Source organism: Tachypleus tridentatus, chromosome 10 (assembly GCF_004210375.1).
Source record: "Tachypleus tridentatus isolate NWPU-2018 chromosome 10, ASM421037v1, whole genome shotgun sequence".
Lineage (NCBI taxonomy): Eukaryota > Metazoa > Arthropoda > Merostomata > Xiphosura > Limulidae > Tachypleus > Tachypleus tridentatus.
In genome coordinates, this window is record NC_134834.1 from 29,944,789 (window position 1) to 29,957,935 (window position 13,147).

The 13,147-nt window shown below is 30.2% G+C and overlaps 1 protein-coding gene across 2 annotated transcripts in view; it reads left to right on the plus strand.

Annotated features, from left to right (window-relative positions):
* LOC143228972 (putative receptor-type tyrosine-protein phosphatase mosPTP-1) overlaps positions 1 to 9,774 on the plus strand; it is a 116,790-nt gene extending 107,016 nt beyond the window's left edge. For both annotated transcript variants that reach the window (XM_076460513.1, XM_076460514.1), the window contains 7 exons: positions 329 to 464; positions 1,022 to 1,183; positions 2,507 to 2,677; positions 3,351 to 3,479; positions 5,678 to 5,949; positions 6,196 to 6,331; positions 8,473 to 9,774. In XM_076460513.1, the coding sequence (XP_076316628.1) occupies positions 329 to 464; positions 1,022 to 1,183; positions 2,507 to 2,677; positions 3,351 to 3,479; positions 5,678 to 5,949; positions 6,196 to 6,331; positions 8,473 to 8,634 (1,168 nt within the window). In that variant the 3' untranslated portion in view covers positions 8,635 to 9,774. The remainder of the gene's footprint in view (positions 1 to 328; positions 465 to 1,021; positions 1,184 to 2,506; positions 2,678 to 3,350; positions 3,480 to 5,677; positions 5,950 to 6,195; positions 6,332 to 8,472) is intronic.
* The last annotated feature ends 3,373 nt before the right edge of the window (positions 9,775 to 13,147 follow it).

A 13,147-nucleotide genomic window follows, 5' to 3' on the forward strand; every position in this document is an offset into this window, starting at 1 on the left:
GGGGCAGAGAACTGTGTAGCTTTATGCTTAACAACGAATAAACTCTCCTGATATTACTTAACATAAAATGCAAGCATAATGTATTTATCATGGTGTGTCACTTTGTGAACTATGTATATATAGATATATATGAGCAATTAAACATACCACATGTATTAAAACTCTTGAAGAATTGTTATGAATATAAATACAAGGAGGCATTTTATCACATTTAGGTTGTTTTTTTGTTTTTGTTTTTTATAAATGTTACCGTTTACATTGTACACACTTTTTTTAAGCTGATTCCATCTAATAAGGTGTTAATTCTAATATATTTATTCTGTTGAAGTGCTGGTGTTGGGCGAACAGGAACCTACATTGTTATTGATGCAATGTTAAAACAGATTAAACATCAACAATCAGTGAATATTTATGGTTTTCTAACCCATATTAGACAACAGAGGAACTATTTGGTGCAGACTGAGGTAAGTTTTCTGTACATATTTTTACTCATAATATGATTTGAAAATGATTAATTTTAATATTTTTTCCCATTTATCCACTCTCCATAATCAAAATATATTGAAATTGTGACAGGAATTCAAAGGTTTTGATAGATGTTTGTGTAGTTTGTGGTTACTTTGTATGCATTAATTTCTTTTGGCAAAAACCCATATACATTGTCTTTTTTTTTACATACAGCATTTAATTTTTTACATTCTGTAATGTCAAAACAAACTACTTTGGCAGTGTATAAAATAATTTTTAATAAAAAGTATGAATTGCTAGATTAGATATTGTTAATAATTGCATATTTTCATGTGACTTGTTGGTTGCTCATAAGTGGTGTTGAAGATAGATATGTAGTTCTGCTTTATGGCCATAGTTATGCACTTTAAATACATCTTTATTTGTTACTTGTAACATTAGATGTTTATATTAGTTAGAAGGAAGATTGATGACTCTATGCCATATTTAGGGTTTAAATTGTATTATTTTTATTATTATTATTATTGTTATTTTATGTATTATTATTTTTCAGGAACAATATGTTTTTATTCATGAGGCCATACAAGAAGCTATTGAAAGTGGAGAAACGGAAGTTTTAAGTCATAACATGCAGTCATATATTCAGTCTCTACTGTCAATAGAGGGTGCTGATGGAGAGAAGGGTTACTGTCCACTTATAGAAAAACAGTTTAAGGTGGGGGTTTTTGAAATTAATTTGTAAGCTGATGTTCTTCATTAAAACAGTCCATTACACAGTTTTTAAATGATTCAAAATTATTGTTTGTACTGTAAGCTGTTGTTACATTGACATTTGTACCTATATATTACCTTGCACTCACTAATAATTATCCTTTATTCTCCTGAAGAATAGTCAACTATTTAAAAGTGCTTGCATCTGGGGTCTTCCTTGAAATTTATTATAATTAAATATCTTCAGCTACAAGTTTCCAAATAATTTTATTCATAGGTAAAAATTATTGTAACTCAATAAAAAGAGGTGATTGTAAAAATATTTCTTTTTTTGCCACTGGAATTAGCATCTTCATTGTATCATTAGTAATTGCACATGAGATGAAATATCTGTTGTAAATCTTTTTTTTTTTTTTTCTCATTTCAGATTTATTTGTTTCTAACAGTTAAGTTAGGTAGTATGGCTTTTATATACTTTGGTACATCAATGATAACTCAAAAACAGAAATTATATTGCTCACAGTTCAGTAACTTTGTTCATTTAAAAAAAAACGATTCTGAGATAGGAACATGTTTTTACGATATGGAATCTTTTCATCATAAAATTGATTAGCTACTTGGTACTAAACAAAGTGGACCCTTGGTAGATCAGTAATAATCTTGAGAGCTTATAACACTAAACTGTAAGTTTAATCTTTGTAGTGAGGCACAGAACAGGTAACCCATTGTGCAACTCTGCACTTAACAAACAACAAACAAAGTGAAACAAACTAAAAAGGGTTTTATTCTTTTCACATACATGGTTATAACTTAAATAATCAGCTATTGTATAGTTAATTGTTTCATTTTGTTTTACTTCTGTAAGTTTATGATCTCAACAGAATAAAAATATTTTGGGTAGTTTTCTTATTATTTCATAAATTATGATGATTGTTAATCATTGTCTCTTAGAAGAATGCGTTATTATTTCACTATTGTAGATGATATTGACTGTAGATTTGTAGCAACTTTGGATTATTCAGCAATGTTTGTGACGATTGTTAAATTATCCTGCTTTACTTCTTAACTTCTTTGGAACAATATGCATACCTTCATATTTAACTTGAAGGTTTTTTTTTTGAAGATGATTATTGGATTCTGTGCTCTTGCACTATCAGGAGTTTTTAGATATTTTTTGTTTGTTTGTACAATTTAAAAAAATGTTAAAAGCTTTTTGTTTTCTTGTGCATTTGATAAAGTTTAAATACTACGAGTCATATATTTTTTCTACAATTTAAAATATACTCACATGTATAAACTATATTTAGAGAGTTTGATTAAATTGCAGCTTGTAACATCATTTCGAGCCAAAGATTTCAACGTTGTTTCTGCTGTGAAGCCTTGTAATAAAGGAAAGAACCGTTCCCTCAACCTTATTCCTATTGAATCTCAAAGAGTTCACATAACTCCAAAACCTGGGACAGATGGATCGGACTATATCAATGCTACTTTCCTCATGGTAAAGTCTGTTCTTTACTTTGTGTACAAAATTTTTGTTTCTTAGTAATTAAAAGAAAGAAAAACATTTACATTATAAAGTCATGTTCCATTCAAAAACAGTGACTTATTTGTGTGTATTATAGATAAACAAATAAAAATCTGGTCTTATCACCAAATAATAAGACCTTTTATTTATATGTAAGAATGTGTGGATTACTGTATACTACACCACATGTATGCAGCCATAGTGATATAAGAACATTCATGACTCAAATTTTATTATGTTAGCTTAATGAATAAGGCAGTATGCTCCTCCTAGTGGTATATTTTATGGAAATTTATTCTGTTCTTCTTCAAAGACCTGTCTTCATAATATTTCCATGCCACTGAAATCTGTTACTCAATAAATTCATTATTTTATTATTTTGTATGTACTATGTGTAACATGGACACTGTAAATAAAAGGCTCCAAACATTAGTTGATGTAATGTCACTTTTCTTACTGCTATCCTGTAAACCCAAATTTTAAAATCTCGTACTAATCTTCAATATTAGAAAAGCATCTAAATGTTTATGACATATAACAAACATTAAACTTACACTAACAATTGTTGGCTTAAATTTATAATTAGTAAGGTATTTTATTCAAGGTAGGTTATAATGTACATATGCTGTCTGGTTTGTATTTACAGGGCTTTAATAAGATGAAGGAATTTATTGTAACCCAACACCCTACACATGACACAGTGATTGACTTTTGGCAGATGGTTTGGGATCACAACACCCAAACCATAGTGCTTTTATCATATATTGATGAAAATGTAAGTTCAATTAAACAAATAAAGTGTGTTTTTGTTTACTTACTAATTCATTGATTGTTAGATTTTGTCAGTTGATTATATTTATTAAAAATAATTCAATATTATATAAATATACATTGTTTGCATCAGAATTTTGGGCTAAAGAAAATTTAAATGAAGTGAATGAAGCACATAAAAGATCAGCTGAAATATGCAGTAGTTGTGTGAAACAGCAACATTGGAGTATTAAATGTATCTGGAATTTTAACATAGTTTGTTTTCTAGTTTCACTTATTTTAAATAAGTAGAAAGACTATTACATGTACAATATAATACAGGGTAGTTTTATATTAAAATGGTTTTGAATATGCAAGTAAGCAAGTCGTGTGACAACCATAGCTTATGTAAAGTTGCAATAGGACAGAATGTATCAAAACTACATTTTGGTATTATTTGTGATCACTTTTCTGAGAGAGATGTAACAGCTCTTTCTAAAATAAAATATTCTTAGACCATGACAATGTCTTCAGATTGGGGATTTAGAATTTCAAATATAGGAATATCCCTTGAACTTTGTGACATTGAAAAATAAGGTATAACAATCAACTATGGTTAAAATACCATCTAGAAAGAGACCTGGAACAAATCTTATCCCAGCTGTAGTAAGCAAAGTGCTGCATATAGTTACAGGTGAGAACCCCCACCACACGCACACATATCAAAGGCAAAAGCTATCCACATGTCTAAAGCAATGGTACACAACATAAGCAGGAAGGATCTTCCCCCTCTAAAAGGATCCAAGTCGTATGCACAAGTTACTTCCATGACATATCCGTTCAACCATCACATGCCTTAAGCACTTGGAAGAGTGAAAGATATTCATACTATTTTGTACAAAGGTGTAATGACCAAGGTACCAGAGGCAGTGGTTGAGTATTTACCTCTATTCAGATTGTTGAATCCATCATCTTTATGCACTTGGTATGTTATGAAAAGCCTGCATGAAGAAGTGATGTGCTTTGAACATGACAGCCTTTTACAGTGGATACTTTATCACAGAACTGTTGTCAAAATTCATATTAATCACATACAACATTACCATATGTGGCTGTATGGATAACCTTCAAAATTGTGTTGATACAATGTACTCAACCCTCTGTCAGGTCTCTGGTTAAGTCACTCAACTCATAATCTGATGGTCTAGGGTTTGAATCCCTATCACACCAAACATGCTTGCCCTTTCAGCCATAGGGGCATTATAATGTGAAGGTCAGTCCCACTATTCATTGGTTAAAGATTAGCCCAAGAGTTGGCAGTGGGTGGTGATGACTAACTGCCTTCCCTCTAGTCTTACACTGCTACATCAAGGATGACTGGTGCATATCCCTTGTGTAGCTTTGGGCAAAATTGTGTAGTGGTTGAATGATTCACAAAAATGTAAGATTTATTTTAAGATATACATTAAATTACGAAAACTGTAGTTGTACGTTTTAAATTTTGCCTTGTTTAAGAAACTAGCAACTGAATTTTAAACTAAAAACTATAATAAGCATTATTTTAGCAGTAATTTTGTCTTCTAGCTTCCATAACACAATTACCATGAAACATAATTTTAAAAGTTAGCAATAACTAATGCATTAAGATTTCTTCTTTAAAGCTCATTAAACTGCCATTAAAAATAGCTCTTACTTTCTAAGATAGTATTATACTTGTGAATGCAGTGGAAGTATCACATAACAAAACTGCTTAAAACTTGCATACTGAGATATGACTCATAAAATATCTCATTAAAATTTGTTGTATATTTAAAGACCACAGGGTAATAGAATCAATTTAAAATTTTACAAGAAATACGTAATATATAATTTTTCACTGATTCATCACATTTTTCCAAGAGTTTTAAAAATATTGACAGTTTCTGTATTCCATCATTAAACTTATGGACCATTAAGCAGGTGTACGGTAGGTTCGACTTTGTGTACATATTATTACGTTAACACATATGGATTGATTAATTTAGTATTAAAAGAAGTAAACTAGCATTGGATTTTTGCTGATTTTTATTTTCAAATATTCATAGTTTGATCTCATACAGATTGTTATAACAGCTGGAACATGAATTTCAGTGATCATAAACATTTTTTTTCTCTCAGAATCAACTTAGTTTCAGTAGGAATTGTATGTGCAAATTTAGCTTACCTCTGTTTGCATCTGCTCAGGAGTATCCAAGTTTCTGGCCAGAAAAAGATCGAGAATCAGTGTACAGTACATTTAAGGTCAAACAAGGAGAAGAATCATACCAAGGTTGTTTCATCACTCGAGATTTTATTCTTCAAGCCCTCCAAGATGAATATGAAGTCATGTGTCGAGTTATCCAGTGTTCTGGTTGGCCTGATATTTGCTCCCCCCTCAGTTGTGTATTTGATCTAATCTATCTAGTCCAGGAATGGCACCTTGAGTATCAGAATGGCCCAATGATTGTAATTGACAGGTAAATATAGCTACTAGAGTAGAAAACTTAGTGTTATGATAGATAACCTTTAGTATTAAGCTTGTGTAATATATACTATATTGACAAAGAAACCAGAAGATTTAAATATGTAGTGAATATCACTAGAATACGAACGTGGTTGATGGTTAGTGGAAAAGAATATCGGCTCGTTTGCCCAATAACACAACATTGTTTTTTGTTTATATTGGTACTCAAGATACTAATTTTGTTTGCACATTTTTTTAGGTATGGAGGTACTGAAGCTGCAACTTTCTGCTGTCTAACAACGCTCTTCAAACAGTTACAGTATGAAAACAGAGTGGATGTGTACATGTATGCCAAGCTGTACCATATGCACAGACCAGGAATTTGGAAAACCCAGGTAGGTTTTACTTTTTTTTTTCATGAAATACATAAAAGTGGTGGGCCATCACCTATGTATAAACAAAGAAACAGAAATTATTTCCTTTGTTCAATGCTGCATTATCTAAAAATAAAACAAATATTTATAAATTAGCTGCCAATTTTGCTCAGATGACATGTAACTCTTCTGTAATGGCTTGCTGTTTGTTCAGAATAGATGACTGTGATGCAAAACAACGAATGAGCTGGAAACTGCTGAACTTATTTCAGTCTTTTTATATGTTACTAGAGGAGGGTATCATTCACCATGTATTACTATGTGCGTTCTTATTTATTACACTGCACAGCAATTTTTTTGAAAAGTTTTGCTTCCTCAAAAGTTTTTGCTGATTGTGACAGGTACCTGGTGGGTATGCACAAATATAGTTTTGGTTTTGTTTCATCACGTAGGAACTCTGAGAAATAGACAGTTAACTGTTTACCAGCAATAACATATTTAATTACATTTATGTTTCTAATACACTATTAAGTTCAACATAATTAAAAGTGTTTTGCTCCTGAATTTCATTTGTATTCAATGTCCGGTGTATCACGTTGCAGTGTCCAACAGTAGTCAGCAAGTATTGACGGATTCCAGTTGCCCTGATATCGTTTTTCTATTGTAGTAATGTCGTGGTGAAAACAAGATTTCGATGAAATGGTACGTGATGGGCAAATTTGGATGTGATTTTCATGATCAGCAGCCAAAAATCTATAAGGAAAACCAACAGTTCAAGAAGCAAAAACTTAAAAAACTAAAAAACTTTGTTGTGCAGTGTTATTAGAAGATGAGCAGTGGGTCTGGTAGTTTTTATTAGTTTAAGACGTATGTTGGATTAAGACGTATGCTGGATTAAGACGTATGTTGGATTAAGACGTATGTTGGATTAAGACGTATGCTGGATTAAGACGTATGCTGGATTAAGACGTATGCTGGATTAAGACGTATGCTGGATTAAGACGTATGTTGGATTAAGACGTATGTTGGATTAAGACGTATGCTGGATTAAGACGTATGCTGGATTAAGACGTATGCTGGATTTTATCGATGTTAACATTTTCTTTAATACTAAACTACAAAAATTATTGTGACAAAAAATGTTTAACTTAAGGTATTCTTTGAAAGATATTGGTAACAATAGTTCCTGTACCCAAGTCATGGATGAGAATATGAGTTTTTCATAACTTGTGAGTTGATTTTCAGAACTGTGAGCATTCATATACTTGATATTGATCAAAACAAGCATGAGAAATCCAACTGCATAGTTTCAAAATTGAAGTGATCACTTTAATAGCATTTAAGAAGGATTTGACAGAAAAACTAGATTTGATGACTGAGTCATAAAAACTTGCTCTAATAAACCATAAAAATTACAATGACAAATATCTCGGAATGAGGTAACCATCTACTAAAGTATAATAACAGGAAGTAGTGATATTTCAGCATGAAGTAACTATCTACTAATGTGTAATAACAGGAATTAGTGATATTTCAGCATGAAGTAGCTATCTACTAATGTGTAATAACAGGAATTAGTGACATTTCAGCATGAAGTAACTATCTACTAATGTGTAATAACAGGAATTAGTGACATTTCAGCGTGAAGTAACTATCTACTAATGTGTAATAACAGGAATTAGTGACATTTCAGCATGAAGTAACTATCTACTAATGTGTAATAACAGGAATTAGTGACATTTCAGCGTGAAGTAACTATCTACTAATGTGTAATAACAGGAATTAGTGACATTTTAGCGTGAAGTAACTATCTACTAATGTGTAATAACAGGAATTAGTGACATTTCAGCGTGAAGTAACTATCTACTAATGTGTAATAACAGGAATTAGTGATATTTCAGCATGAAGTAACTATCTACTAATGTGTAATAACAGGAAATAGTGATATTTCAGCATCAGGTAACTAGCTACTAATGTGTAATAACAGGAATTAGTGATATTTCAGCATGAAGTAACTATCTACTAATGTGTAATAACAGGAAATAGTGATATTTCAGCATCAGGTAACTAGCTACTAATGTGTAATAACAGTAATTAATGAAATTTCAGGATGAAGTAACTATCTAGTAAAGTGTAATAACAGGAATTATGTGATATTTCAGGATGACTACTACTTTCTCTATCGAGCACTGGAAAGTATTGTTGATAATAGAGTTTCAGATGAAGTAGATACCACATTCAACAGTCAACAGATTGAAACTAATGGTCACGTGAGAAGTAATGGAGATGCTTTTAGAGTAAATGTTGCTTCAGTTTCACTATGAACAAATGAACCACAGACACACATTGTTTTATTTATGAGGATCAAAAACTCTGTTATAATTGTCTTTTTATTTTTAAATCAAAAGATGATCCTAAAAGTATGTGTATGGAATTGTAAGATATCATAGGAAACAGGTCAATGACTTCATAGATGTTAACATACTTTAAAATGCTCAGTAATAGTTAATCCAAATAAAAGATTTGAAATTAAATGTTTTTATGTGTGCTGTTAAGACAGATGAGATGAGATTTGCTCAAGAGCCATCAACAGTGTTGATGTCATGGTAGTGTTAGTGCAGTGGGATTCAATCTTTTTAAAAAGGTGTGTTTTTGTTTATCAGTATTTCTAAGTAGTCATTTTTGTCATAAATTATTAAGAGAATTTATACATGTAACTGAATTATGCTTTTCTTTACTCAGAAATATATTTATTTATTGATACACTTGCAAAGTCTTTAAGGTTTAGAAAGAGTTGTATTATTTATTTTGGAATATCATATACTCACTGGTTAGTTTGCAGTTATGACCAGTGGAAACATAATTGAAAATAAAAAGTTTGTTGATTACTTCATAAAAACAAATCATTTAATTTGCTGTAGGTGTGAAGTTGACACTTAGTACAGTTATTTCTTCATATATAACTAAGGAGGAAGTCCAGAATCCATCAGATAACACAGAAAAGTATTATATATTTGAAGAACTGTGTTGTCAGTGAGGATGTTATTGTTAAAAGTTTTAAAATGAAGAGAGCTTCCAGCTTAGAGCTTTATGTACAGGGATAATAATACACAGCACAGAATGTGTGTGCAAGTTTATGTTGATCATACTAACCATGAAAATATTGAATAGTAATTTACACCTGCTCCTTCTACATCATCTGTATAAAGATCATATTAGATATTTATTAGCAATTTCTGTGTAATTGTTGCACTCTTAAGTAGAGTTGATTAGGAATAGTAGTTCTTTTGTCATCAAAGAAAATTAAAAAATAAAATGGGAGCAAACCAAACACTCGCAACTAGAAATATTGGGTTGAGGAATAATTCGTGAGCGTTTTTTCATGTTAAAAAATATATTCATAAATGAAATGCTTTCGCAAAATATTTCATGTCATTTGGTAGATAATTTTTTGCTCTAATAGATGGTGTGTTTGATTTTCATATGTCTTTAATTTTTGCTTTCATTTTCAGCTCATTAAATGGAATGTCAAGTGGACAAAATAGAGCATTTTCGACACCATCTGCTTTTCGCATTTAATTTCTTGCAATTTCGTTTAAAACAATGCATACTATATACCTACAATTTCGTTTAAAACAATGCATACTATATACCTAGGTATTACATGAAATAAAGTATCATAATAAATGTTTTGGGTGTAATGTGTTCATGCATTGAAGTATTGTATAGTCTTGCATGTAATGCTTGAATGAAATTATTTAAAAACGCTCACAAATTATTCATCAACCTAATAGTTTCCTATTATTATACCTATGGCAAGTGTTTGTACAGGTTACTATAAACCTTTTATATAATAGTCATGGGTAGAATTTCTGCATCGAAAAAAACACCCATTATCAACTGAAACCCAACATAGTTGATCAGGAAAGTATGAAAAAGTTGTTATTGTAGAAGAAAAACATTTTAGGTTTTAAGTTTTCTAACTTTCTTAATACCCTATATGAAGTTTTGACGTGAAATGTATCAATGAAACATTTTTGAAATGTTGCTTTTTAATTCTGTTTTTCAGATGTGTTGCAATTACTAAATGAATATATTCTCTTTAATAAACTTTGACATCATCTTGATTTTCAGGTTATATAAATTAAATATTACAAAATGAATAGAATCTGACAAAAAATCTAGCATTTAATAAGATGAGGTGAGATTCATTATGAGCATAGAATATGATCAAAATAAAAGTTTGTACTGTGTGAAGAAACATTGGGTGAATTGTACTCAGTGAAGAGCAACTCGTAAGCAAGCTGATTACTGCCTTACATGTACATAATAGAAATGAAAAGGACAGTAGAAATAACAATCATGAAAGAAGACTGGACTGGTTGAGTTTAACATTGTAAATCTGCATTCTAAAAGACAAATATAAAGTTTAGTTGAAAATAAGTACAGTTCAAGCCCCAGTGAGTTTCCAGTTAAGAGAAGCAGGTGATGGATAGATACATTTGAACTCAGAAAGTTCAACTTGTCATTCCTGAATATTTTTTACACAAGTTTTCATAATGTTTACTTCTTGTTGTCTCTCTTCAGTGACTTGTTTATAATTGATGTATGATGCTAACATGTTGTGTTGCTGTTGTACTATTTAACTGTTATTTAGTAATAAGAATTTTCATATTTTATCAGTTGATGTAGACTACTTTTGTGGATAATGTTTACTTGTTGCAAATATTCATGTTAGAATCTTTATTATAAAATGCTATGTAGTGTTAATGAAAGTTGATGTTTTGTTTTAAAGCGTCATTTTTAAAATTACTTGTGGGCTCATGTAAGATATTTCATTTTTTGTAGCTGTTACTTGTTTTTTCTGTGTGACTGTTTGTTAGGTCCTAGATTATTTACATCATTTGTATTATGTAGAATTACAGCAGAGAAAGTCTCAAGTGCTTGTAAAAGTTTAGGTATTGAAGATATTATCTGTCACTACTTTCAACTCAATTAAAAAAGCAACCACCCCTAGAAAACTGGGCCTCCTGGTGGCTCAGATGGCCCGTGACACTAAAAATCGTGGTTTGATTGCTGCAAGGACCACATCATGGATAATCTATTGTGAAATTTTGTGCTTGGCAAAAATAAAACTATTAATTAGTTTTATTTTTCAAATGATGCTATTGTGTTGCTTGTAAATCTACTAAAAGAATTTGAAAGCATTATCTCAAAGATTGCAAGAGAGATGCCAAAACACACACAAGTGAATATAAAACAGTGCCTCTTATTCCAATACGGCTTACATTATTTATAGAAGTGGTTTGTTTGTTTTGGAAAGATTAATCTCAATTTTAAAAATGTGGGATTTACTTTGTATATAGGAGTCTTTTATTTTTAAATGCTTTTGTTTCTCTTAAAAGGAAAAGACCATTTTTCTTGATCCATTTTGTTATATAAATAGGTAGTAAGCCTGCTAGTATTGATAATAGGCAAATAGCATTACTGTACAAGACTTGTCAAATATCATACATTTCTGAGAACAGCTCGAAATAGACTTGCTTTTTTTACAGTTTTGAGCTGTCTTGTAAGTGTTTAGTGAACATCATGGATGAAATGATTTGACAAGAACCTGTTGCTTTTGCATCTCTGGAAGATATAATCTAGCAAAGCATAATTCTAAACTATAAATTACAGATTAAATTATGAAAACATTAAAGCATGTATCTTCTAGAACTTCTTGATAAAAATGTAAGTAGATATTATAAAGAAACTGTTGTTTGCTATGAAATTTTTATGCTGCTTTATAAAAGCAATTTAACCTTGTTGTCAGAACTAGATAGTATATTACATGTTATAACTGCACTTTTCTTCTTAAGAAGACAGCAACTAAGGATACATTTTCAGGTTTCAATATTAAAAAAAACTTGTCAGTATAATACAACTGTTACAATTTATATTAAATTTATCATTGTAATAAGCACTACACATATAATTTATTAAATTATTTCTTTTATGAACATTTCAGTTACAATTTTTATTATATTTCCAAGAGATAGAGTGATAATAAATAAAAAAAACCCTATATTTATAACAATTATGTTTTTAAAAGAACCTACTCATTCTAAAGGAACAAAGATACACTAGAAGCACAAGGATTAAGTTTTAATGAAGAAAGTTTGGACATTGTATAGCGTGCTTCAAAATCATGTTATTATACTAAAGTTAAAATGCTCTTCTCATAAACAAGCAGTTTTTTTCTTTAATGCTTTATATTGAGAGGATTTATAAACATGTCCAATAAGAATGAATGGTATCTGTGTTTAGGAATAGGTTTGAAATGTTGATTGAGAATGATGAACGCCATTTTAATCATTTTATGGAGTGTTCTACACTCTTTCAACATTTACCTAAATAAATTTATTCTAAATATTTTTTGGTGAAATTTTGCTTCCCTAAGACTTTTTTTTTTTTAAGATTAATAAATTTAAATGTGGCAGTTTTGTTTCTGATTACTTTGTTTCAATTGTTTTACAAACAACTATGGTGGCATTGCAATCTATTGTAATAATCTCTTACACTGCTCATATACTTATGTCTTCCATTATTATAGCGTAAAAATTCTTTGTCTATTTTTTTTTGTTGTTAATATTGAATGTTTACTTATTTCAATGCTGCTTCAAACCTATAAAATAAAAAAATCAACTTTGAATTAGTTATTTCTGGAAAACCCTGTATTTTATAAAAAAACCAAAAAAAACTAGATGAATTGTCTTGCATAAAGTGAACTACAGACGAAATAAAATAAAAATATTACTGGAAAATTCTACAGCTGTATCTTTATAACATTGTTTT